This window comes from Pelophylax lessonae, assembly GCF_965119305.1.
Source record: "Pelophylax lessonae genome assembly, chromosome: 2".
Taxonomy (NCBI): Eukaryota; Metazoa; Chordata; class Amphibia; order Anura; family Ranidae; genus Pelophylax; species Pelophylax lessonae.
The window spans coordinates 301,108,432-301,135,005 of NC_138769.1; the positions used below are offsets into that span (position 1 = coordinate 301,108,432).

The following is a 26,574-nucleotide window of genomic DNA, read 5'->3' on the forward strand; positions in this document are numbered from 1 at the left end:
GATCAGCGATTTTTTTTTTTTTTTTTAGCGGGACTGGGACATTGCGGCAGACAGATTGGACACTTAACTTTTGACACTTTTGGGAGGGGGGGGGCCAGTGACACTACAGTAATCGGTGCTAAAAATATGCACTGTTACTGTGTACTAATGACACTGTCAGGGAAGAGGTGAACACCAGGGAAGATCAAAGGGTTAAATGTGTGCGTAGGGGATGCTTTCTAACTATGTGGGGGATGGGCTTACTGGATGAACAGAGACCGGTGTTCCTAACCCCCCACACACTCTGTCTTAGCGTGTTGCTCAAACCCCCCCCCCCCCACCCAGTCATAGCGTGTCGCCTATCTCTTTCCCCCCCCCCACCCCACCAGCCCTCCCAACCCCCATCGTAGCGTGTCCCCCCACACCCCCCCCCACCCCGTCGTAGAATGTCGCCTATTCCCCCTACCCACCCCATCGTGGCATGTCTCCTATCCCTCTACCCACCCCATCGTAGTGGCATCCAGCGAAGTACACGTCAATCACAACGTCCAGCAAAGTCATCTGCGTCTCTTATGGCATCCAGTGAAGTCTGTGTACAGCATAATAGTTTGCATCCATCATGGGATCCAGCGATGTCCTCATCCGCGTCTGAAAGCATTAAAAAACAAAAGAGAAATCGTTTTATTATAAATAAAAGTAAGGTAGAAAAATAATTGAAGGGGGGGGATAACATTAGAAATATTTTTTATGTAAAATTAAATATAAAATACTTGTATGCGCAAAGGCTGTGCAGCAGTATATGGGTGTGCTGGGAGACGGGAATGGGTGTGACTACTAGAAGGGGCATCTTTACTGACTATCAAGTACTAGGCTCGTTCTTGAGCAAGCAGCCAAAGGAAAAGCGACAATGCGCATGTGTGATGCCACTAAGCATGTAGAGAATTTTAGTTCACAGAGCACAGTGACGTAGTGGCTGAGAGCACGCTCCGAGGACCAGAAGCTGAGGCAAAGGAGGAAGAGCTTACAAATGGTAGTTAAAAAACTTGTAAAAACAAAAAAAGAATTAGAGATGTTTGTACTAGATACAACATACATATGAAAAAAAAAACTTTACCTTTACAAATTTAAAAGGAAAGGTAATTTTTAATAACATCAAATTACGATTTGACTTGTGTTGCAATTGTTTATGCTATATTTTCTATTTGCTTTTTTTTTCCCCAGGCATGTGGAGTTACCCTTTAAATTTTATTGGAAATTATTGGAAAGCAGCCAGAGCCCGATTGGAAAAGCCTGTCGGCATACTGTAAAGAAAAAAACCTTGCTCTCAATGTAAATGTAGTGGTTTCTCTGGAAGGGTTTGACGCATCCTATGCTGAGTCAGACCCATAGTTCTGCAAACTACACAGCTTATGCTCCCTGCTGATTGGAGATCCCTGGCTCTAGTTCTGACACTGCATTTGATAAACTGACTATAGAAAAATGTTGACATTAGCAGCCCTTTAAACTGCTGATTGCTCATGGGTTCCTGTTATCGTCCCTTTGCTTTCAAATAGTTCCCTGGAAATGTCCTTCAAGTGCGTTAAGGACAAAAATAAAACCAGGTACCGCAAATCATTTTATTATCCATACTTCTCTGGATAATTAACCATATTCACTTAATGTCCCATATTTAAAAAAATGATGCTTGATATCTGGCCTAATGATCATACCCTTGTAACTAGAAGGAAATATTCAGAATTTTTTTTGCCAAAAAAAAGTATACATTTTCTTCTCGTGTAATAAATAATTATTTTCAATTCTTTTCCAGACAATATTGCTGATCAAGTGCAGACAGTTTATAACACCAACAGCAATTTTTTTCCACACTGTAATGTACTGCCTCTGACAGCATGTTATAATGGAAACCTAAATACCACTTTTTTGGCAAGGTAAGAAAAAATTAATGGAAAATGTCACACGATCATAAGTAGGCTGAATATTTTTAGAAGTTAATTCTACCCGGAGTTCAAGATGTAAACCTTCAAATCCATAAAGGGAAAACGGTTTACCTCCTTTAGCATTTAAAGTGATACTGAACACACACTCTTTCTGCATATGGATGATAGCACTGTAATTTATGTTAAAAAAAAAAAAAAAAACATTGAAGTACCTTTTTCCTAATCCACATCCAGCTATCACATGACCCAGCTCTTTCCCAGTATGTCTGCAGGGGAACATAAGCTCCTAGTCCTCTGCTGCTCGTCACAAAAAAAAAAAGACTTTGGAATACAGAGTAAAAATAATAATGGATATCAATATACTGTTTTAAATTGTCATATACATATGTTTGAAATCAAATCTTTATTATTTTTGGCAGTAACATGGTGTGGGTGAATTTCTGCCAGTCACAGGCAGCAATTACCCCCACTCTAGCCTGTGGCTTAGAATATGGTGGAGGTGAAGCCTCCATTAATCTACATGTAATATCCCACTTCAATTATGTTTAGCTGGTTAGTGGGCATGGAATAGGCAGGAGGGAGTGGACTGTCATTTATCAATGTGTGTATACGCCCACATGTGACTATAGTCACATGAGTTGCTCAGATGTAATAAGGAGGAAATGCTTAGCATAGAAACTCACTTAAAACTGAGCATGTGCAGAGCTGCCAACACTGCTCTGCAAAATCCTAACTGAATTGGGGATTTGGATACAAGGGGGAGATGGAGAACAGCAGGATCCACCAGGTTTTTTTGCGGACTACAGGAAACGCATCTCCTAGTGACGAGTGTGGACGGCATGTAACACACCATTTATTGATAGTTTTTTTTTTTTTATGCTATGGGTTCAGTGACCCTTTCATTTTTAATCCAGGCATTGCTGCAGTACATCAGTTCACCTGTTTCTAATTGATCGTAATCGGGTGATCCAAGAACCCTTGCTTGTGATGTAGACGAACATTTCCCAAGCACACCCACTGGAGGGTCCTTGCTATCTTTTTTTGGGGAATCATTATGTGCTTATTAACCACCTCCTTCCCAAGCCTATTCTGACACTTTACTCCTACATTTAAAAATCTATTTTTTTTTTTTTTTTGCTGCTAGAAAATTACTCAGGACCCCCAATATATATATATATATATATATATATATATATATATATATATATATATATATATATATATATATATATATTATATATATATATATATACACACAATATTATTATTATTTTTTTTTTTTTTAAAGTCACTAAAGTTTTTTTAGTGTGTGTGTGTTGCAATTATTCATGCCACACAGTATTTTTTGCCCAGCGGTTTTTCAAACTTAATTTTTTTGGAGGGGGAAAAAAAAAACATTCGTGAATGGAGAAAAAAAAAACAAAATAGTAAAGTTAGCCCAATTTTTTTGTGTAATGTGAAAGAGGAAGTGGGGTAAAAAAATAGCAAACAAAGAAAAAAATAATATATAATTATATAATATTATATAATATATAATTATATAATAATATAATACAATTGCAACAAAAGTCATATTGTAATTGAATGTTATTAAAAATTACCTTTCCTTTTCAATCTGCAGCTGTTGTAATTTTCTGAAAATGCAGAAACTGAACTCACCCCAGAAACAAAATTTCCTGCTTGTGTGATTGGCTCACCAATTTTCCCATAAGTCTAAGATATAAGTCAGATTTCAGGCATCCCCTGCAACAAAAAATTAAATTTGTGAGAAACTCCCAATAGGAACATGTCTAAAGGGATGCAGGCCCAGCAGCTTTCCTCTTTAGAGCTCTGCAGCTGCACAGCTGATTTATAATTATAAAACCACTCCCATTAGACTCACCCAGCACAGAGGGACAAACAGTAATTTCTTCAGAATAACAAAAGGTAGGAATCTGCAAAAAAGGTTGTTATAATCCTTGCAATGTACATAGATCACCCAGAGGGGAATATGTTTTTTTTTTTCTCAACAATAGTGGAGTTGTGCTTTAAGGTTTATGCATTTAGGAGAACTAAAGCTCCCACGAGAGGAAAACGCACATAGGCACTTGGGTACAGATTCCCTTCATGGGATAACCAATATAGCGAAGCCAAAGCATTCAGTTAAGGTAGAGCTAAGAAATACTGTTACATCTCAACAGTTGCTAGAATGCTAGAGGAATAGGGCAAGCTATAGATGTAATCTCTTATTCAACATTCTTGCCTGCTGTCTTATTTGCACCAAGTGCCTAAACCAAAAATGACCATCAGGTAGAAATTTTACTTGGTTGTCCAAAAGAATTAAAAATGAGGCAGGGCAAGGGGGAGACAAGAAGGGTAGAGAGAAAAGATGGAAGTAGAAAAGATGTAAGCAAGATCCCCCAGGTCGCACTAGACTTTCTCCAGGCTTCCAGGTCTTCCCAAACTTCGACTGGATATTATTGAGGGTACACAAGAGTTTATCGGTAATCGTTATCCAGTTTAGTTTCTGAGGAACGTATTCAAGTGGGACCACCACCTGGATCCAGATTGTAGATGCCAGGATAATGTAGAATATAATTTATTTATCTTTTTTCTGTGTTTGGAAGCCTAAATGTCTAGTTTCTGCAAAATGGCAATTTCAGGTTTTCTGGGGACGTTCACTTCTGTCACTAAGTGTATTCGAGTAAAAATCCTTATCCAGAAACTAGTGATTTTGAAACATTGCAACCAAATGTGGAACATGGTTCCCAGTTGTACACATCACCTAAAGCAAGAAGAGCAGGCATTTTGGGCATATTTTAGCAACTCTGGTAGGGACCATGTACCACAACAGCGTTCTGTATTTGGATTCTAACAGCGTTGTTAACAGCTACTTTGGCCAGATTATTAGCTGCTACTTGCCATTCGTCTAGCTCTGCATGGCATTAACGATCTTCTGATCACTGATGCACTGCTTTCCAGGCTCCTCCAACAAAAAAATAATAAATTATATATTTTTTTTTTTTTACCAGCAAAAAATGTGCATTTTATTTTGCCTGTCTTTGTATCAACCCCCAAGGCTCTAGAAAATGTCCTAACCTCTTAAACCCCTCAAAGGGTTGCTTTAAAAGAATTCCACTGATTATGCACATTAGTATTAGAGATCGACCGATTATCGGCAGCACCGATATATTGGGGACCGATATGCACTTTCCCTGATATATCGGAATCGGCCCCTGAGGTTACCGATTATTGCCGATATTTAGGGAAAATGCATGTACCGGGGTGATGCCTGCAGCTAGAGGCATCACCCCGGTATCGGTTTCCATAGGCAACGATCGGCTGACTTGTAATGACAACCAATGCAGCTGAGAAGCCGCTTGGCTGTCATTACAAGGAGAGGGAGGGGACGTCGCCCCCCCCCCCTCCCGCTGCCTTCTACGGCTCACCTGGGTCTCCCGTCCCACCGGCATCCTACCTCCACCGCCGCCGGAGAGAAGACCCGGGTCTCCATGTAAAAAACCTGGAAGTGATGTCATGAGTACTTCTGGGTACTCGGCGCCGAATTAAAAAAACTGACAGCATTCAAAACGGCCAAACTTGGCATTTTTAAATGCTTTTCGGTGCGGAGGAGGGATTTGGAATTTTTTAATGTCCGAAACTTTTGGCCGATATCCTATGACAAAAATATCGGTTTCGGCATTAAAAAATATCGGTCGATCACTAATTTTGTATAAATGTTATTTTCTGTTCAGTATGATTTACCTGATTGGGCACCCAACCGCAAACCAACTTCCATGGGGGAGTGGTCTGAAATAGCAGGCAATTAGTATTTAACTGCTTATATTCAGGTAAGACCATCCATCGTAGTAAGTACTATATCAATACGCAAACGCGTATGGGGAGTCTCCGAATGGCAGGAAAATTCCCTTAACTCCAGGGTGTGCATGTCCCCAAGCATCAGCTTGAACGTAGTTCCCCAGCCCTGCTTCCAAAACGGGAGGAGATCCTGAAGAACACCTGTGACAATCCAATGCAGCATTAGAGACCATGCAGTAAAGTTCCCCTCTGCCACCAAGACCACTTCTCAAAACAGATCCTCCAAAAATTTAAAGTAAATTTGGTGGAGGAATATACAAACTGACTATGGTTACACGGGTGATACAAATATTGCAGACCATATTAATAACATGCCTCCCTCCCGAATTGGTCTTGTTTTGTAAAAAGATTTACATTTTAGGGATTTAGAGACTAAAATAGCCACCCCTCTAGAATAGTTAGAGTACTCTGCATGACAAATTTGAGCAATATTAGAGCGCTGTAAGGCCATGACTCTGGATCCTTTTAAATGCGTCTCTTGAAACAAGATAATGAGGTTTATACTTTGACGTAGTCAAATACTAAAGAATGTTTAGCCTTTAAATTTAAGCTTTGGACATTCTAAGATAATTTCACAAGTTGCGCCATAGTCACCTATTCATAGATCTCGTATAAGACCACAATCTCCAGAGTTATAGAGCCCCACCAACCCCATCTGGAACACACCCTGGTAAAACCTAGAACAATCCCCAACTCTCCCCTCCCCACACCTAACCCCAACATGTTGAGTGCAGTGTTCCCATAATTCAAAGAAAGGGAAATGACCTTGGGGGGGTCAGAGGTCTACACCAAATTGCACAATGTAGAATCAATCCTGTAATTTATAAAAAATAGGGAGAAATAAAAGTTCAAGCGCTGGGCATCCGGCACAAGACAAAAACAAAAAGATTGCAGTAGAGCAGTAAAACATTGAGAGCCCGTCGGGGCACACTCCCTCACTATATAGTTCTGAAAAAGCGTGGATAATGCTGCAGTCCTACAGTACCCATACACGGAAGGCCGCAGACTTCAAAGCCTTTAGTTCCATATACAGTAAACAAGAAATATTCCAGGATCCCCAAGAAGATGACCGAACAGTTTAGTGACAGTATTTATCCATTGACAAGGAAGTGTTCATTGAGAGGACTTAAGTCCAGAAGAAAACAAGCATCATCTATAGGAGGAGACAACAGCCCCAACAAGAGTTCAGGCTTCCTCTCGTTCTGCAGCTGCGTTAGGTCAATACCTGGCATCCAGCCAGCAAGAAACTTCAACAGGATTAGTGAAAAAGTGTACTTTGCCTCCGTCCACCACTCACAGCTTAGCGGGATAAAGCCTACTGTAAATCAAACGGCAATCTCTGTCTTTTTTTTTTTTTTTTTCACATGGACAAAACTTGCATGCTGCTTCTAGGTATCCACAGAGAAATCTGGGTAAAGCAATATACGATTGCCTTTATACATAAGCTCTCCTTGAGCCCTGCTTCATTGAAAATCTCCTTGAGCTCTAGCTGCTCTCAGAATACTCTCCCGGTCTCGAAAATGCAGGATATGGCTAATCACAGGTCTAGGAGGAGCCACAGGTGGTGGAGCCCATGTGGGAATCCTATATGTGCCCTTTCTATAGTGAATAAACCTGAGAAAGTAGATGCTTCCATATTTCCCTTGAGCCCGCTTTCAAGGAAGTCCTCAGGCTGCTTGTGCTCCACCGTTCCAGAAAACTACCCAGCCTGATATTATGCCTTTTTAGTTTGTCTTCCATGTCTCCAGGCTGATCAGTGTGGGCAGCCAGCTCTTTTTGGGCAGTATGTACTGAGCCCTCCAACGGATGAATAACGTCTTTTAAATCATGATTCTGTGTTTAGCCTCTGCAGCCCTTTCTTTGACTGCATGTCCTATTTTAGAAAGGACAGATTAACTCTTATGCCTTCAATGTGTTTTGTGAGGGTAGTATGGCAGAGGTGTATGACTGCCATGAGCTGTTTAAAGTGCTACTAAACCCAGGACCCTGCATTCACTATATCTGGTCTCCCACAGTAGACAGAAAATGGAAATGCATTTTTTTTTTTTTTTCATCACATGCACCCTCCAAAAAAACGCTCTAGCAAAACACACTAAACTGAACATGTGCAGAGTGCACAATGCTTTGTGCTATCAAGAGATGGATTGAGGGTTCTGGAAGAAGGGAAGGATCAAATAAGACAGGATCAAACAGCCTTTTTACACAATGCAGAGGATTAACCCCTTAGGTTCCACAGTGAGTATAACAAGCATACTTTACTGCATATACAGACTGATTTTACTGTTGTGAGTTTAGTAATACTTTAGGAGAAGGCTCCTGCTCCTCCTTCTCTTTTGCCCTCCCTCTGGCCCCTGCTGCATGCAGTCTGTCTAGTGATTTCCCTCTCCTCACTGAAAGTAAAGGGCTTACTCCCTGTGAGTATTCCTCCATGGCTGCCAAGGACTACAGATGGGCAGCTGCAGACCAGGAAATGTCTCCCTGCCTGTGATTTGCCATGTGCAGTGCCGGCTTCCTGGTGGGATCAGGCAGGTGGGATCCTGAATACGCCCGAGCCCATTACTACCGGGGCTGAGACATCGTCTTCTCCATCTCCTCCCTCCTCCTCTTGTGCCTCCTGGGCGCTGCTGCGGCCATCTTGAGGGCACCAGGCAAACTTAGCCAGGCGCTCCTCTGGGGATTCCCCCCAGGCTGCCCAATCTTTACCATGCTAAGAAGCACACCCGACACAGCCCCACTTCAGCCAGCTAGTGTGGTGTGAATCCCACCCCTCCGCTGCTCAGGATGGCTGTAGGATACTTCGTCCCTGCCGGAGCTCTCTCCTGCTGCTTACTCGCCGGAAGCCAGCTTTTCCCCTGTGAAAACCTGTTTAGACAGTTTACAGGAGGGGAGCATTGGGATTACCTAATCTGTGTGCTGCTAAAACATTGTCCAGCCAGTAGGGTACTATCGGAAGTGAACAAGCTGTATCTGTAATATGCAAAAATAAGGCCAGGGCATGGCCGAGATTTGTGAACCACTTAACTGGTGGGATAGAATTAAAAATTGCGTGTAAAGTAGAACAACTTGTATGCATGAATTTTAACAGTATATTTGGCATAACCTGGTCAGTGCTATATTATAGTCTTCTTGATTCTGTAATATTACAAAACCGTATTGTCTTTGCTTTTATGTGGGTGGAGGTCATGCATTGCATTACAACTACTGTCCCAGTCCTATGCCGTAGAATGCCTGCACTTCTACTGAGCATTGATGCATGTATATCTGAACAATGTCTCTTCTAGTGAGGGTATACAGCTGTAACTAGAAGGTCCACTCACTATATATCATTCTGTAACGTCTACATATACTCATCCTGTGAAATATCAAAAACCAAAAATGGCTCTTCTGTTTGTGCAAGCAATAACTTAATTTAACTGCATTTCTACTAATAAAGAATAGAACAGTGTACTCACCAGAATATAGCAAATATAACTGTATAGTTAAAAGAATTCATAGATGACACATTTTGTTTTTCTATACCAGATTCTTGTTGACATCACATTCTGGTTATTACACCAATGCCAGCCTCAGTGACACCATGAATAATTCCACAGATTCCGGACCAAGTAATATGAATGCTGACTCTATGGGAGGGATTGTACTAGTGCCTTTCTTCCTAATCACTTTGCTTGGTGTAGTTGTTGCAGTGGTAAGTTTCATAAACTTCAGAGTGCTTCTAGCATATAGAAGAAGTCCTGAATGTCTGCTTCATATTTGCTACAACTCCTGCATGCTGTCCAAATTGCTTTGGAATTATTTACGTTGTCAGTCTGTTAGTATTTTTACTTTGTGCATTGCTTTTACGATGATTGTAATGTTAACAGATTTTCATTTTTTTTTTTTTTTTTTTTTATAGATCATGTATGTCAAGAAGAGGAAAAGGTATCTGCCGTGAACAATATGTGACATTGCATAATTTTCACCTCTATTGCTCTTTTTTTTTTTTTTGTTTTTGTTCATCGTTTTTAGCTACAGTGTAGTGACACTTGCTTGAAACCACCTCCAGGGCAGCAGCTTTTTGTTGGCATTCATTGAACACCATTCATTGTTTTGATGGATTTATTCTTGCAATTTGGAAAGAATCTTCTTATTTCTAAAATGTAGATATTAGCAGACCTGGACCCAGAGTCAGGCTGCTGTATACACTGGCCGAATGTTGGTAGGTTTCTGTTGAATCGGCCAATACCGGACAATATTCTGCCCGTGCGTACCAGCCTTAAGTGTCAGACACTGTGTAACCTTGGGCATGCAGGGAAAGCTGACCGCATCCCTGGAAAGACCTCCACATCCTTGACCACCTTACTGGCACTTTCTTGCAGTTCCTTACTAAGCTGACAAGAATGCCTGTCTGTCCCTTTTTGGGTATAGAGGAGCATGTGACCTTCTTCTTCCTGTCCCCGCACCTGTGCCTAGCACCCAATTACAAGGCCTGAGCACATATGACTAGGGGAGTGATGTCCTAACTTACCATGATTACCAACACAGCCAATCTCCCCACCAGCTGGGGAAGAGCCAGGATCTGCGAGATAAAGCAGGTAAGGTGAGTATAAGTAGGTTGCGGGTTTGTCTGTTTCAGAGACACTGGGGTAGAGTTACTAAAACTGGTGCACTCAGAATCTGATTGGCTGTGATGCACAGCCTTACCAGATTCGGTCTTCAGCTTGTTCAATTAAACTTTGACAATAAAACCAGGATATGGTTTTAGTAAAAAAGTCCTTGTCCTACATGTCCATATATTTTTTATTTTATGTTTTTCCTTTTTGCCATTCTACGTTTTTGTAGATATTTCCCTTCACTTTCTGTCCTGTAGACACAACAGGAAATATCTGAAATTTTAGGGAAATTCCCACTTGGAAAATCATCACAGGAACAGCATACCACATTATAAGCTTTCTACTCTTATTTTTCTTTTCTTATTTTTTTTTTTTGTTTGTGCTTTGCTGATCCTCTTATTACACCGGAAGCTTGCAAAACCGGGTCTGTGATTGTAAACAGTGTACTCTAATGTTTGTGTAGGTTCTCATTTATCCAAATCATGGTCCCGGGAATTCATAAAGACTGCTGCAGACAGATTTTGCAAAAGATTCTTGCGTGGTTTCTAAAAGTGGCGCAGTGTGCGGCAAATTCATGTACTTGTGTAGAACTTGTGCTTAAATTTGCTACACGCAGCACCTATTTTAGAATGCGCATGAGGTGCTTTTGCAAATCCTGTCTGCACAGGATCACTTTCTGTCTCCCAAAAGAGAGTTGGTCTTGATTTAGCTGCCCTTTAGTAAGAAACGAACTGTCAGCATTTTATTTTGAATTTGGTGCATGTTAAAGCGGTACATTTTGAAACTACCTGAATTTTGATGCACGAGTCGCTCTGAGAACCAAAAGTGTCAGAGATACTTTATGAACTTGATGCGTTATGGTAATGAGGAATTAACGCAAGAAAAGTGGCACAACAGCTTTTTTGAATTTTCCCAGTATATCTAGTAGTAGTAGTAGTCATATTCAGCTAGATATGTTCTATAATCTTAATGATGTCTTGTAGCTCATCCTAGCCAGTTATCATTTCCAATGAGTGTCTTAGACCAGGGTTCGACAAACCCCAGGCGCCAGGTCGCATTGGCGATTAGATGTAGTGACCTGGCGCCTGGGCTACACTGTGTCTTGTCCCCATGTAACCCCCACGAAGGCCCCTTTCACACAGGCTGTCCGATCAGGTTCCACCTGTTAATTTTTCAGGCGGACCTGATTGGATCCTCCAGTCTCCTCTATGGAGCGGTGGATCTCAACGGACAAATGTCTACTGATAACGACCGCCATCAAATCCGGTCCTGTCCGCCAAAAACAGATGGATGGTGGTCCTATTATCCATCCGTCCAGCGGATCGGGTGGCATCAGATGGGAATAAGCAGGCAGTCGGTTTTCTACTAGATTGCCCTATAGAGGAGAGTGGGAACAGCGGAGAGATTGTCCTTGAAAATAAAGCTTTGCTGTTAGTTTAAAAAAAACTGGCTCCTAACTTTTTCAGCTGGATTATAGATTCCAACCACATTTGTCAAGCCTGGTCTTGGACAATAACCTCTGCCTTTCTATGGTGATTAATTAAGGTGTCTCTGCTACCTATGTGGTTATAAATGCTGGGATATTTTTCTGACACTCGTTAGAGCTGAAGACGTGGCTTGGATAAGCTACGAAACATGTTAAACTTTACAGAACAAGTCCAGTTGAATGTGACAAAGGCCCCTTTCACACTTATGAGACCTAAAAGTCACGTAATATTTTTTGCCACGATTTTGACTGGTCTTGAAGCAATGCCTGTGTAATCTTGCGGTCTATGGACCTCAAAATGCTTCAAATTCAGACCAAAGTAGTGCAGGGACTACTTTGAAGTCGCACAGATATTTCATTGGAAATCATTGAGTACGGCTTGTCATGCGACTTTGCAGTCCCAAGTCGCACAAGTGTGAAAGAGGCCTAACTGCTTCTAGATTTTGGTCTCTAAGGACTAGCAGCTAGAGGCCATGTAATCAAGACTACCTAGGCTGGGACTCTTCCAAACTAGCTCCCTATGTAGTGTATGTCACTTGACAACATTAATTTCACATACAGGAAATGATTTACTTTACTTATTTACTGGCCACATGTATTCCCTATACAGTTTGTTTAAATGGATGAAAATTCAGATTTATAATAACTCCCATCTCAAAAAATAATTTAACAATTACTTATTACTCATTTTGAGTACTACAAATTCCTTTCATTTTGAATACTACAGGTTGGCTTTATCCTATATTATTCCTTTGGCTTTTACTAGTGGATATCTTATCCTCAAAAGTTAGGGCTGCATTTTAATCCACTATCCTCCTGTATTTCTCCATCTTAGAGTGGACCGGCTTAGACATCATCTGCTTCCTCTATACAGCTATGATCCAGCAGAAGAAATACATGAAGCTGAGCAGGAACTTTTAGGCCAAGAGACTAAGGTCGGTGATCTATTTATTTATTTTTTTCCCCTTTTCTACATACAAAATACGCAAATGCTTTACAACACACAGGGCATGTAAAGATGGATTGGTTTGTTGGAAGGACACAGTCAAGTCAGGTGTTAGCTACTGAATGAAGGAATAAAAGCAGACGCAGTAGCCTTATAATCTGTGCTATTTGTATGGAAACCTATCCTTTGTGATTCAGATGACATGCTGTCTATATTTCATGGCTCAAAAATAAATACAGTATTTTGTGATCTCACAGTGGCAAGTGTGATATAGTTTTCACAAATCGGTGATAATTTTCCTTAATATTTAGCTGCTCGAATTCAGAAATGACTGAAAACATTGCTGAGCTAGGTTGTGAGAAACTTCTTTAGTAAGGGCTCTTTCACACGGGCTTTCCGTGTGAAAGGTCCGCTGCGGGACTTTTTTTTTTTTTTCTTTTTCACGGAGCGGATGACATTTCTGTCATGCGCTCCGTAGGTCCGCATATCATCCCATCCGTTTGCGGATGATATGCGGACCTAATGTAAGTCTATGGGGGACTGCGGATGTCAGCGGATGACACCGCTGACATCCGATTTTCCTTCCTTTCCGTTTTTTAAACGGAACAAAAATAGGATTTTTTCTGTTCCAAAAAACGGAACAGAACTGACAGGAGGAAAATCGGATGTCAGCGGATGGTATTCCGCTGACATCCGCAATGCCATAGACTTAGACTTACATTATGTCCGCAAATCATCCGCAAAAAAATAGGATGATTTGCGGACATACGGAGTGCCCGTGTGAAAGGGCCCTTAGTCACTAGAAAAAGCAATGTTGTGCAAAGTGAAGTAACCCAAGTCAACTGGTAAAATCTTCCCCTAAATCATGTAGACAAACACTTTTCAGGTGCTCTAGATTATTGCATTTTTCCATCTTTTAGATGAGAACAAAGTGGCTTCATCTGCAACCATTTTTGCATTCCTAACTAGAGAAGATACACTCAGCAGGAATATCAGGGTTATTGTACCAAGGTTGGCACCTCTGTTCAATTTTGGTTTGACATAAACTATGTTGTCAAAAGATGGCTCTGAGGAAGAGGGTTCTCCCTTGAAAGGCGTTAGCCATATCTATATGGACGCCTTCAAGTTCTTTTGTCTCAATTAAGTATTCTGGTCCTGCGGTCTCTGGATAGCCGACGGAATCCTTTGGTTTTATGCTCTTGTGAACATAATGTATGATGTGGCTTTAATGATTTTCCATTAAATGTTTTAGGATATTGCTCTAGGTCGGTGCGCCCTTCTCTTGTTTTTTATGTTTTCATGCTGTCACACGCACATGAACTTTATTGGCATCCCAGTCTTCCTTTTGTAGGGTTCAATATTGAGTTGGCCCACCCTTTGCAGCTATAACTGCTTCAACTCTTCTGGGCGGTCTACAAGGTTTAGGAGTGTCTATGGGAATGTTTGACCATTCTTCCAGAAGTGCATTTGGGAGGTCAGGCACTGATGTTGGACGAGAAGGCCTGGCTCACAGTCTCTGCTTTACCCTCATCCAGTATTTATTTCCAGGGAGTGCCTTAGACCAGGGCTCAACAAATCTTAGGCGCCAGGTCGCATTGGCGACTAGAATTAGTGGCCTGGTGTCTGAATCATCAATGTCTTTATGAACCTTGCTTTGTGCAGTGGTGCAAGGTCATGTTGGAACAGGAAGGGGCCATCCCCAAACTGTTCCAACAAAGTTGGGAGCATTACATTGTCCAAAATGTCTTGGTATGCCTTTTAAGAGGTCCCTTCACTGGAACTAAGGGGCCAAGCCCAACCCCTGAAAAATAACCCCACACCATAATCCCCCCCCCCCCTCCACCAAATGATTTGGACAAGTGCACAAGGCAAGGTCCATAAAGACATGAATGAGTAAGTTTGGGGTGAAGGAACTTGACTGGCCTGCACAGAGTCCTGACCTCAACCCGATCGAATTAGAGAAGAGCCTGCAAGCCAGGCCTTCTCATCCAACATCATTGCCTGACCTCACAAATTCACTTCTGGAAGAATGGTCAAAAATTCCCATAGACACACTCCTAAACCTTGTGGACAGCCTTTTCAGAAGAGTTGAAGCTGTTATAGCTGCAAAGGGTGGGTTAACTCAATACTGAACCCTTCAGACTAAGACTAGGATGCCATTAAAGTCCATGTGCGTGAAAAGGTAGGCGTCCCAATACTTTTGATAATAATATAGTGTATGTCAAACTGAAATTGAACAGAGGTGCCAACCTTGGTTCAATAACCCTGATATTCCTGCTGAGGTGGGCAAGAAAACTCTTCTGAATTAAATATCAAAGTTTTATACTCAAAAAGTGTACGGTTTTGCTGGCAGACCAATTTTTTCCATTGTTCACATGTAGAATAAAATGCACATTGCCTGTAGAACATAAAATCTATAGTGGTGAGTTATAGAGCATACCAATGCTGATCTCTCTCTGAGTACATGTTTTGAGTCAGCAATTCAAAGTACTGAAGCCTGTTATACATTTCTAGTAGACAATCATAAAAGGCAGCCCCCTAAATGTATTAATGGCAGGTTTAATTTTCTTTACCACCTATTCACAGTAAAAAAACACTTCCATGTAACTTCAGAATCCAATCCAAAAGTCAACTAAGCGTCACATTAATTCACAAATATGTGTTTGCTTGCAGCGTTGCCTGCGCTTGCTTTGTAGTTCTGTGGGGAAATTGCTGCATGATTTACTCCACATTATTAAGGGACTATATGGTCAATTCAATAAATCATTACGCATGTGGTACATTCATTTTTTTCAGTAGTTTTTTTTTTTTTTCCTCTGCTTTTATTATCATAAATGTAATGCTATTTAATGCTTTATTGCTTTATTGTTTTATTGCATGGAGCATCCTGGATACAGTTGTGTTTTTTTTTTCTCTGTATCAAAGTCCATTTACAAAGATTAAAATATCACTATGAGGTGTCTACTGATGAAAGCATGAAAAAGAGCCTTTGTGGTGGAATAAAGAGAACACTGTTAGATACTACCTGAATTCCAAAAAAGTAGGGACGCTGTGAAAATCTACATAAAAACAGAATGCAATGATTTTGCAAATCTCATAAACCCATATTTTATTCTCAATAGAAAACCCATCAAGTTTTTAACACTAATAAAATGTTAAAGGGGGGGGGGGGGGGGGGTTAATTTTGAAATTGATGGCAGCACCATGTCTCAAAATAGTTGGGATAGGGCAACAAAAAGCTGGAAATGGCAAATGAAGTGGTACTAACAAAGAGGAGCTGTAAGAACATTTTTGCAACTAATTAGGTTAACTGGCAACCAGTCAGTAACCTTTATTATTATAAAAAGATCATCTTAGAGAGTGTGTCTCCGAAGCAAAGATGGGCACCAATCTATGAAAGCTGCGTCTAAAAAAAAAAAAAAAATTGTCAAACTATTCCAGAATAATGTTCCTCAATTTAAATTTGCAAAGACTTTAAATATATCCTCACTTGCAGTACATATCCTCAAAATATTGCAAAAATCTTTAGAAATCTCTCTGTGCAAGGGACAAGGACGAAACGGAATATTGGATGCCCATGATCTTCGGGCCCTCAGACGTCACTATTAAAAAAAGGGCATGATTCTGCATGGGCTCAGGAATATTTCCAAAAACCACTGTATGAACACAGTTCACAATGCCATCCAAAAATGCCAGGTAAAGCTCCTATAATGCAAAGAACAAACTAGATCTGAACAAAATTCAGAAACTTCGTCAAGCTAATTTATAATGGTCAGTGGCAATGTGAAAAGCTTTTTTTTCTCTGGTTAATCAAATCAAAATTTTACATCCTTTTTGGCAATCGTGGGCACCACATCCTCCTAACTAAAGAGGGGAGAGACCCTCCTAACGTGTTATCAGTTTAGCCACTTTAGGCCTGGAGGATTTTCCTGCTTAACGTCCAGGCCACTTTTTTCAACTTGGCACTGCACGACTTTAACTGACAATTGCACGGTCATGCAACACCATACCCAAATGAAATTGACTTCCTTTCCCCACTAAAAGAGCTTTCTTTTGCTCACCTGTGTTTTTTTTTTTTTTTTTTCTTTAAAGTGCAACAATTTCGAAAAAAAAAACATTTTTCACATTCTGATATATAACATTCCCCAAAAAAAATTTATAAATCAAAATTTTTTAATATTTTAGGCCAATTTGTTTTCTGCTACATATTTTTGGTAAAAAAAATCGCAATAAGCATATTTTGATTGGCTTGCGCAAAAGTTATTGCGTTTACTAACTACTGGAAAGATTTGTCATTTTTATTGTTTATTTCGTTTTTACTAGAAATGGCGGCGATCTGCGATTTTATTATTTTTTTTTTTTTTTTTTTTTTCCGGGACTGCGACATTGCGGCGGACAGATCGGACCCCTAACTGACATTTTTTTGACACTTTTGGGGGGACCAGTGACATTACTACAGTAATCAGTGCTATATATGCACTGTTACTGCATTTATGACACTGGCAGGGAAGGGGTTAACACTGTTGGTGATCAAGGGGTTAAATGTGTGCCTCATGCTTACTGACGTGTGTGGGGGGAGGAGATTGTGTGACACAGACAAAGGTCGCAGGTTCAGCTATGCTGAATCTTGTAATCTGTCCCTGACTGTCAGAGGAGATCCTCCCGCTTTGTTTACACAAGCTGGCGGATTTCCTCACTCTTTCCCCGACGATCGGGGAAGAGCAGCGGTGATCACCGCTTCTCCTCCCCTGGCCCAACTCCCGCTGTCTCTGAATACAGAGAGAGGGAGGAATCCAGCGACGTAGGTCTACGCCGCTGGACCCAGCCGAGCCGCTCTTCTGCAGCAGCAGCAACGTGAGCAGTCGGCAGGTGGTTAAAGCCTGCCTCTCTGATGGTGTGTGGGTGCATTAGTGTGTATGGAATGGGCAGCTTGCAAATCTGGAAAGGCACACTCAACGCAGAAAGATATATCCAGGTTTTAGAGCAGCATGTGCTCCTATCCAAACAACCTCTTTTTTTTTCAGAAAAGGCCTTGCATTTTAACCACTTCCCACCCGCCCTATTACAAATTGACGGCGGGAATGTGGTTGTGTTATCCTGACCGGACGTCATATGACGGCGGCAGGATAACACAGCTCTGGGCGCCCCCCGGGGGTGCGCAGAGCGGCGATCGGTGATGCGAGGTGTCAGTCTGACACCCTGCATCTCCGATCTCGGTAAAGAGCCTCTGACGGAGGCTCTTTACCATGTGATCAGCCGTGTCCAATCATGGCTGGTCACATAGTAAATAGGAACTTTCCTTAGTTTGTGCCTGACAGGCACGAGCAAAGGAGCGCCGATCGGCGGCTCCCCTGACAGGGGGGGGGGGGGGGGTCGGCACTGGTAATCAGATCATTGATTACCAGTGCAGACCCTCGGGGGGGGGGGGGGATGCCACTAGATCCACCAGGGATGCCCACTATGACCCCAGGGATGCCCACTATGACCCCAGGGTTGCCCACTATGACCCCAGGGATGCCCACTATGGCCACCAGGGATGGCAATCAGGGCTCAGGGAGCCCCCCATTGCTCTCCCCATCAGTGATGCCCACCAGTGTCCTCCCTATCAGTGCTGCCCACAAGTGCCCATCATTGCTATCCTTTAGTGTCGCCCACCAGTGCCCATTATTGCCCACCAGTGCCACCTATCAGTGCCCATCAGTGCCGCCCGTCAGTGCCACCCACCAGTGCCGCCTATCAGTGCCCATTAGTGCCCGTCAGTGCCACCTATCGGTGTCCATCAATGCCGCCTATCAGTGCCCAGCAGTGCCGCCTATCAGTGCCCACCAATGCTGCATATCTGTGCTACCTATCAGTGCCGCATATCAGTGCCACCCCATCAGTGCCACCCTATCAGTGCCTCCTCATCAGTGCCTGTCAGTGCAGTCTCATCATTGCTCATCAGTGCAGGAAAAAACTTATTTATTTACAAAATTGTATAACATAAACAAAAAAAACGTTTTTTTTTTTAAAACTTTTCGGTCTTTTTTTATTTGTTTAGCAAAAAGTAAAAATCGCACAGGTGATCAAATACCACCAAAAGAAAGCTCTATTTGTGGGGGGAAAATTACATAAATTTGGTGTAGGTACAGTGTTGCATGACCGCGCAATTGTCATTCAAATTGCAACAGCGCTAAAAGGGGAAAATTGGCCTGGGCAGGAAGGGAGGGAAGTGCCCTGTATTAAAGTGGTTAAGCAGGACAATGCTAAATTGCATACTATATCTATGACAACAGCATGGCTTTGTAGTAGGAGTCTGTGTGTTTAACTGGCCTGCCTGCTATCCAGACCTTTTAACCAGTTGAAAATATTTAGCACATCTTGAAACAAAGAAGACCCAGGACTGTTAAGCAGTTAGAATCCTATATCAGGCAAGACTTGAACAACATTTCTCTCTCAAAAATCCAGCAACTGGTCTACTCAGTTCCCAGACATTTTCATAGCATGTTTTTTTCTTAAGAGGGCATTGTAAACAAACATGGTGCCTGTCCCACCTTTTTTGAGACATGTTGCTGCCATCAATTTCAAAATTACCTATTACCTGTTTTTCTTAAAATGGTATATTTTTCTCAATTTAAGCATTTGACGTATTTTTATATTTTTTGTTGTGAATAAAATATGGATTTATGAGACTTTCCTATCATTTTGTTCTGTTTTTATATGTAGATTTTACGCAGTATCTCCAATTTTTTTGGAATTGAGGTTGTAGAACATTGATTTTTCAGAAATAAGGACTTTCAGTCTTAAAACAACAAATTCATGTGGGGGGAAAAAAACATTCCATACCAAAGAGATCTATACTAAGGTTTTATGACAAAAATTATTATAGATTTTGTGGATTTGCACAGCTTAGTGAATTGACCCAGATGATTAAACCCAGTGTTTTACCATGCACGCTAGTGTTAGTATCTTCTCCAGCACGGAATAGTGTGTTGTGCATTTTCAGCAAATTACACTGCCGTTATTTCTTTTTCAACTTTATTTGAAGTGTCACATATTCTCTGTACAGCAGTGTGATGGGTTGCTTTGCTATGCAGTGCCATTCAGTGTCATGCAGAAACCTACAGACATGCTGAAATTTTTCCATACTGTTCTGCACCATACATCACACTAGCGTTGTAATGTGAACAGGACACAGAGAGAAGTTGTTTCTATGTGCAATAGTGGTGGCCTGTATTTTATCCAGTTTTGAAAATTTCATGTCACAACACATTGTGTGAACAAGCCCTTTAAGTATTAACATACTGTATGCAGGGCCGGTGCTTCCACTAGGCAAACTAGGCAGCTGCCTAGGGCGCATTGCCACCTAGGGGCACAGCCACGAGTCAGCACTCACGCTCCATCATGAATGATCCTTGTGAGCTGAGGAAAGGGGCGGCAGTGAGGGAGGAAGAAGGGACAGAGGAAGATGCCAGGTGTCTGGGGCAGTGCAGGAACTACCAGGCACTGGCTTTCCACCATTGTTGGGGGAGCCCCAAGGGGCAGGAAAGGAGCCCACCGGAGTGCTAGCTGCATAATGATCCTCTTCGTCTGGAGCTGAGCGGCCTAATCCCTGGGCGGGAAGTGACTCTCTAATCTGAGCTGGTGGGCAGCCGTTCATTTCCCTGGGTCGGTATTAAGCAGGAAGTGGAGGAGAGCTGAACCTGAGCCGGAGCTTGGCACTGGAGGGCGGCACCTTTACTGGAGCAGAAGCGACGAGGCAACGGAATGGTCTGAGGATGTTGGTGATGAAGGAGGTGCGGAGCTCTCTGACTGCTGCTTCTCCCTCCACCAGGAGATGGTTGGAGCTGTGGTGAGCACTGTGGTCCAGGAGAGGAGCCTTCTGGGAGAAGGAATAAGCAGGATCATGGTGAAGGAGGGCAGAGTGCAGGCCACTCTCTTCATACTGCCCAGTAAGTGTCCCCAGAACAGGGAATCAGGGTCCCTGGGTGTTACATGGAGTATCCCTGGTGTGAAAGAATTGTGGTCACCAGGTATGCCATGGGGAATCTAAATCACCAGGTGTGACATGGGGGAGAGGGGTCACAAGTGTAACAGGGGTTTGGGGGTCACCAGGTGTGCCATGAGGAATTGGAAACCCTGGGTGTGCCATGGGGGATTGAGGTCCCCAGGTGTGACATGGAGGAACATCCGGGTCCCCAGGTGTGACATGGAGGAACATCCGGGTCCCCAGGTGTGACATGGAGGAACCATTAGATCAGGGTCACTGGATATGACACAGAGCAGTTTTTATCCCCTTCCCTTTTTTATTAATTTTTTTTTTGGGGGGGCGCAAGTAGCTGATCTTTGCTAGGGCGTAAAACAGTCTAGCACCGGCCCTGACTGTATGTTATCATGCCAGTCTTTCTACATGGTGAAGGGAGGACCCTTTTTAATTTTTTTTTTTTTTATTATAGTCCTATTGCAGTTTTTCATAAAAACCCAAAGTGAATATGTATACTTGTTAGCAGACACTGCATTGAGTTTTCACCTACTATAAGGCCTCCTTCACACTTATGCAACCTAAAAGTCGCGCAATTTTGACTAGACTTGAACCAATGCCTATGTCTCTAGACCACAAAATGCATTAAAATCGCCCCAAAGTAGTACAGGGACTACTTTTAACTTGAAGTCGTACAGATATGAATGGTACTCTTTGGAAATCATGGAGTAAGACTTGTCGTGCGAGTTTGCAGGACAAGTCGCACAAGTGTAAAAGGGCCTGCCCTGATCTACCCTCCAGAGCTTCTCAGTAACTCAATTCTTCAGCTAAGGGAGAACACTAATGCCCCGTACACACGTGCAGATTATCTGAAGACTTTTGTCTTCAGATTTACCTTTTCTATGTAGTGCAAGGGCCTGCCGGATTGCATACAAATTGAAAGTGTTTAGGTTTGACCTCCTATTATATGGTTTTGGTAAGTCTACAGACAAAAGTCTTCAGATAATCTGCACGTGTGTACGGGGCATTAGTAATCCTCTATGCAGTGCTCAGTGTCTAAATGGCCAGCCCCCAGGCCAAAATATGCATAGCCCTGAATAAGTTTCAACTCTGTCTAAGCTTGTATAAGGAAATTCTAGGGGCTGCAGAAGAGGATTGGAGTGGCAAGGGGATAGTGAGTGGTTTCTTTGGATTCCTTGTGAAGTCTATCAAGTAAACCTGGAAGAACTTTGACTAGTCCAAGCATAGTTTCCCTTTTTAAATGTAACATGCGAAAACCTGAGACTCAGTATTATGCAAATAGTTCCTGGAAGTCAGTGCTTGGTACCCCCCCCCCCCCCCCCTTGCATCTTTCCATTGGTCAGAGATTGCCCAGCACATTGGAAGGGTAGCAAAATTGAAGGGGGAAGGGAGCTAGTTCAAACTGCAATTTCATAGATAAAACCAGAGATCATATATTTAGAGTAACCTGGTTTTTGGGGCTATAAAAATGAAGTTCTGGGCAGGAACCTATGGGTGCCTGCATTTACATCTTGGTGCCACTTTACTGTATTACAGATATACTGAAGGACAACAAAGTGTAGAAAAAACATTAAAGCCGCTTTATCAACAAAATATAGAGTAAGTAGTTAAGTGGTTTTGCATTATTCTTGAGTGAAGGGAAAGTATAAAGTAAGGGTTGATGCTTGTCTAATTTTTTTTTTTTTTTATTATTTACTGCATAGTAGGCAGAAAACGAGGCACTTCATATGAAATTTTCACCCAGTGCAGTACTGAAATTCCATAACCATAAAAAGTGAACTGAATAAAATGTATCTTCTTCCCTTTTTTTTTTTTTTTCCTGCTTATCAAACTAGTAATGTTCAGAAAAAAATAACTCCCAAATTAACAAAAGTGAGTCAGGCACTTTTGGTCATATGATAGCCAGCTGCTGACTGTAATTCAGACTTTCCTCCACCCAGAAACCGAGGATGTGAGATATATTGCTGCTATTATGAAAATTCAAATGAAGCTGCTCTGTGCAATTCTGCCATTTTTTTTTTTGTTTACAAAAGATTTTATTAGAAAGTCATAAAAAAAAGAACAATACAGGTCAAACATGTATCATCGTACAAAAAAAAAGAATATTTTTCTCTCTTATACAATGCATAGAGAAAAACATGAAAATTGCATAAATCACGAAATATTTAGTGGTCAAAATGCAATTCTGCCATTTTTAGCCTTTTAGGAAGAGAATTTTCCAATTTTTGCTTTAAAAAGCATTCATACCCCTTGAAATTTTCCACATGGTCATGTTACAACCAAAAACGTAAATGTATTTTATTGGGGTTTTATGTGATAGACCAACACAAAGTGGCACATAATTGTTAAGTGGAAGGAAAATTGATAAATTGGGTTTTTCAAATTTTTTTACAAATATCTAAAAAGTGTGGCGTGTATTTGTATTTAGCTACCCCTTTCGCTGCAATTACAGCTGCAAGTCATTTTGGGTCTCTACCAGCTTTGCACATCTATAGAGTGGAATTTTTGCCCATTCTTTTTAAAATGGCTCCAGCTCTGTCAGATCGGATGGGGAGCTTCTGTGAACAGCAGTTTAAGTCTTGCCACAGATTCGCAATTGGATTTAGGTCTGGACTTCGACCGGGCCATTCTAACACATGAATATTCTTTGATTTAAACTATTCCATTGTAGCTCTGGCTGTATGTTTAGGGTTGTTGTCCTGCTGGAAGGTAAACCTCCGTCCCAGTCTCAAGTTTTTTGCAGACTCTAATAGGTTTTCTTCTAAGATTGCCCTGCATTTGGATCCATCCATCCTCCCATCAACTCCAACCGGCTTCCCTGTCCCTTCGGAAGAAAAGCATCCATACAAATGCATCCATACAACACTATGCTGTCACCACTATGTTTCACGGTGGGGATGGTGTGTTCAGGGTGATGTGCAGTGTTAGTTTTCCGCTACACATAGCATTTTGGTTTTAGTCCAAAAAGTTCAATTTCGGTCTCATCTGACTAGAGCACCTTCTTCCACTTTTTTGCTGTGTCCCCCACATGGCTTCTCACAAACTGCCACTCTTCCGTAAAGGCCAGATTTTGTGGAGTGCACGACTAATAGTTGTCCTGTGGACAGATTCTCCCACCTGAGCTGTGGATCTCTGCAGCTCCTCCAGAGTTACCATGGGCCTCTTGGCTGCTTCCCTGTATAATTCTCTCCTTGCCTGTCCTGTCAGTTTAGGTGGACGGCCATGTCTCGGTAGGTTTGCAGCTATGCCATACTCTTTACTCTTTCCATTTTTGGATGATGGATTGAACAGCACTCCATGAGCTGTTCAAAACTTGGGGATTTTTTTTTTTTTTTTTTTAGAACCTAACTCCGCTTTAAACGTCTTCACAACTTTATCCCTGACCTGTCTGTTGTGTTCCTTGGCCTTTATGATGCTGTTTGTTCACAAAGGTTCTCTAAAAAAACCTCTGAGGGCTTCACAGAACAGCTGTATTTTATACTGAGATCAAATTACACACAGGTGGACCCTTTTTTTTTTTTTTTAATTTCTACTAAGACTTCTGAAGGCAATTGGTTCACCTAGATTTTAGTTAGGGGTATCAGAGTAAAGGGGGCTGAATACAAATGCTTGCCCTTTTCCTTCCACTTCACAATTATGTGCCACTTTGTGTTGGTCTATCACATAAAATCCCAATAAAATACATTTACATTTTTGGCTGTAATGACAAAATATGGAAAATTTCAGGGTGTGAATACTTTTTTCAAGGCACTGTAGAGTGTGTGTGTGTGTGTGTGTGTGTGTGTGTGTGTGTGTGTGTGTTTTTTTGTTAGGCTCAAAGAGCCTTTAAGTCAGTCGCTACAGAGTTTCAAGGGTAGGCTGTAGTGCTGATTATAGTTGACCATTGTCCCTACAGCTTGTGTCATATGCATGCTGAATGCACTAATGCATAATTACCCATGGCAGTAAATCGCAAATCTTTACAGTATTGTGGTTTTGTGAGAGAGAGCGGATGCATTTGGTTTTCTTTTCTCTAACCATTTCTTCTTTTGTAGGTTGTACATGGTTGGACAAGTGGGTATCATCAGTATAAGAGAGCATCATTAAGGGATATAACGGCCTAAATCTTTCCAACTGGAGAAGTCTGCACATGGGCTGGAACAAACTTCAACACCCTCCCTTTAATGCTTTATTTCCCATGGGTTTAATTATTTAAATTGATGGGGATTAATTATGTTTAAATTATTACTCTGTATGCACATATATTGCAAAGCCTTGTGTGATTCAAATCCTAAGTGTAGGAATCTATGTAGAACTCTAGTGTCTTGCAGTTAAGGTACCCAGGTTCCCCTCTACTTTTCTAGTTTTGTTGTCTCTACCTGTCAGAAATTAGAAGTTAATTCTCACATCTGACAGATACGAATTGTCATTAAGTACAAGAGAAACGCTCAGACACACTACCAGAGATACCATTAGAAAGTCAGAAGAGCAATTACTGGAGACCTTCAGGTTGGATCTTGTAACAAGGAAGCATGAAGAATGCCTTACCTGACTTCCCTTAAAAAAAAACATGGATTCCTCTAGCTGCAATGCTGATCTAAGGGCTTCGGTACTTTCTAAGTAATTGACTTGGAACAAGTATTTCAAGCAGAAGTTCTGAGATCAATCTGACTTTCCCTATCCTCATGGAGATACCCAAGCAACTAGCAGCTTTAAAAGGAGGTGAGCAATGACAGCCTCCATGTGTCCTCCTCCAGGTTTCCTTGAACATCTTGGCTCATGTATAAGAATGTTATTGTCTGTAATGGTTTAAACTGTATGTTTTGAGACTGATGTGTGTTAGGATACCTTTTTGCTGAATTATTTGCAGTTTATAAGCATTTAATGGGGAAAAGAAAAAGTGTCTGAGAGAAGTTATGTCACCTGGTGCTGTTGCCCATAACAACCAGTCAGCTTCTATTTATTTATTTTTTTTCTACACCGCTTAAATTAAAATTCAAAAGCTGATAACTGCATTCCAGTTAGGACAAAGTTTGTCTCACAACACTTTTTTTCTATATATTCTCCCCCCCCCCCTCCCCCCCCTGTCATATCATTTTTAGAATCTATGACCATACCTTTTTACAAGGTAATAAACACTGGAAGAGTATTGTAGGAAAGTGTCTAAGCTTTTCTCAAAATTTAACAACCACTGCTGCTTGTTTCTGTCAATACTTTGCTGCTATAGCAAAGGAGAAAAGAGGTTATTTAGCCATTATCCATATAATTACATCTAGGTAAACTTTCATTGAAAGTGGTTATAATGTATTATTATTTATTCCTTTTTTTTTTTTTTTTTTTTTTTTTTTTTTTTACTTGTACCTACAGGTAAGCCTATAATAAGGATTACCTGTAGGTACAGTGAAATATCTCCTAAACTTGCACTGTTTAGGAGATATTCATACCTGCGTGTAGCTGGTGACATCACCGCCACATGCACTCTGAAAGGACCGCATATCCTTGCTGTCCCCTCAGAGGTCTGTGCATGGACCAGGACATCATTGTGGTTCGGCCAATCATATGACCGGCGCACTCGAACCCAGAAGGAAGAACGGTTGAAAATGGAAGTCCTGTCAGTAGTGACAGCATTCCCCTGGAGAGCTTCGGTCTAAGGTAAGTATTTCATTGAATACTAGCACATTATGCCATTGTCTTGCAGGGTTTTTTTTTTTTTAAGGTGTGGTATACTACTGCTTTAACACTTTTTCATGTGCCTCAATTGGACCGTTCTCGAACGCCAAATTGTCATTAAAAGTAGTTCAGAAGAAGAGACGGAT

The 26,574-nt window shown here is 41.5% G+C and overlaps 1 protein-coding gene across 1 annotated transcript; it reads left to right on the forward strand.

The window, feature by feature from the left end:
* Nucleotides 1–1,807: 1,807 nt before the first annotated feature.
* SMIM29 (small integral membrane protein 29) lies at nt 1,808–25,164 on the forward strand. Its single transcript, XM_082247427.1, has 5 exons — nt 1,808–1,907; nt 9,297–9,462; nt 9,670–9,695; nt 12,688–12,787; nt 24,814–25,164. Exons 2-5 carry the CDS (start codon nt 9,352–9,354, stop codon nt 24,880–24,882), a joined length of 306 nt encoding a protein of 101 aa, XP_082103553.1. The 5' UTR covers nt 1,808–1,907; nt 9,297–9,351; the 3' UTR covers nt 24,883–25,164.
* Nucleotides 25,165–26,574: the final 1,410 nt, after the last annotated feature.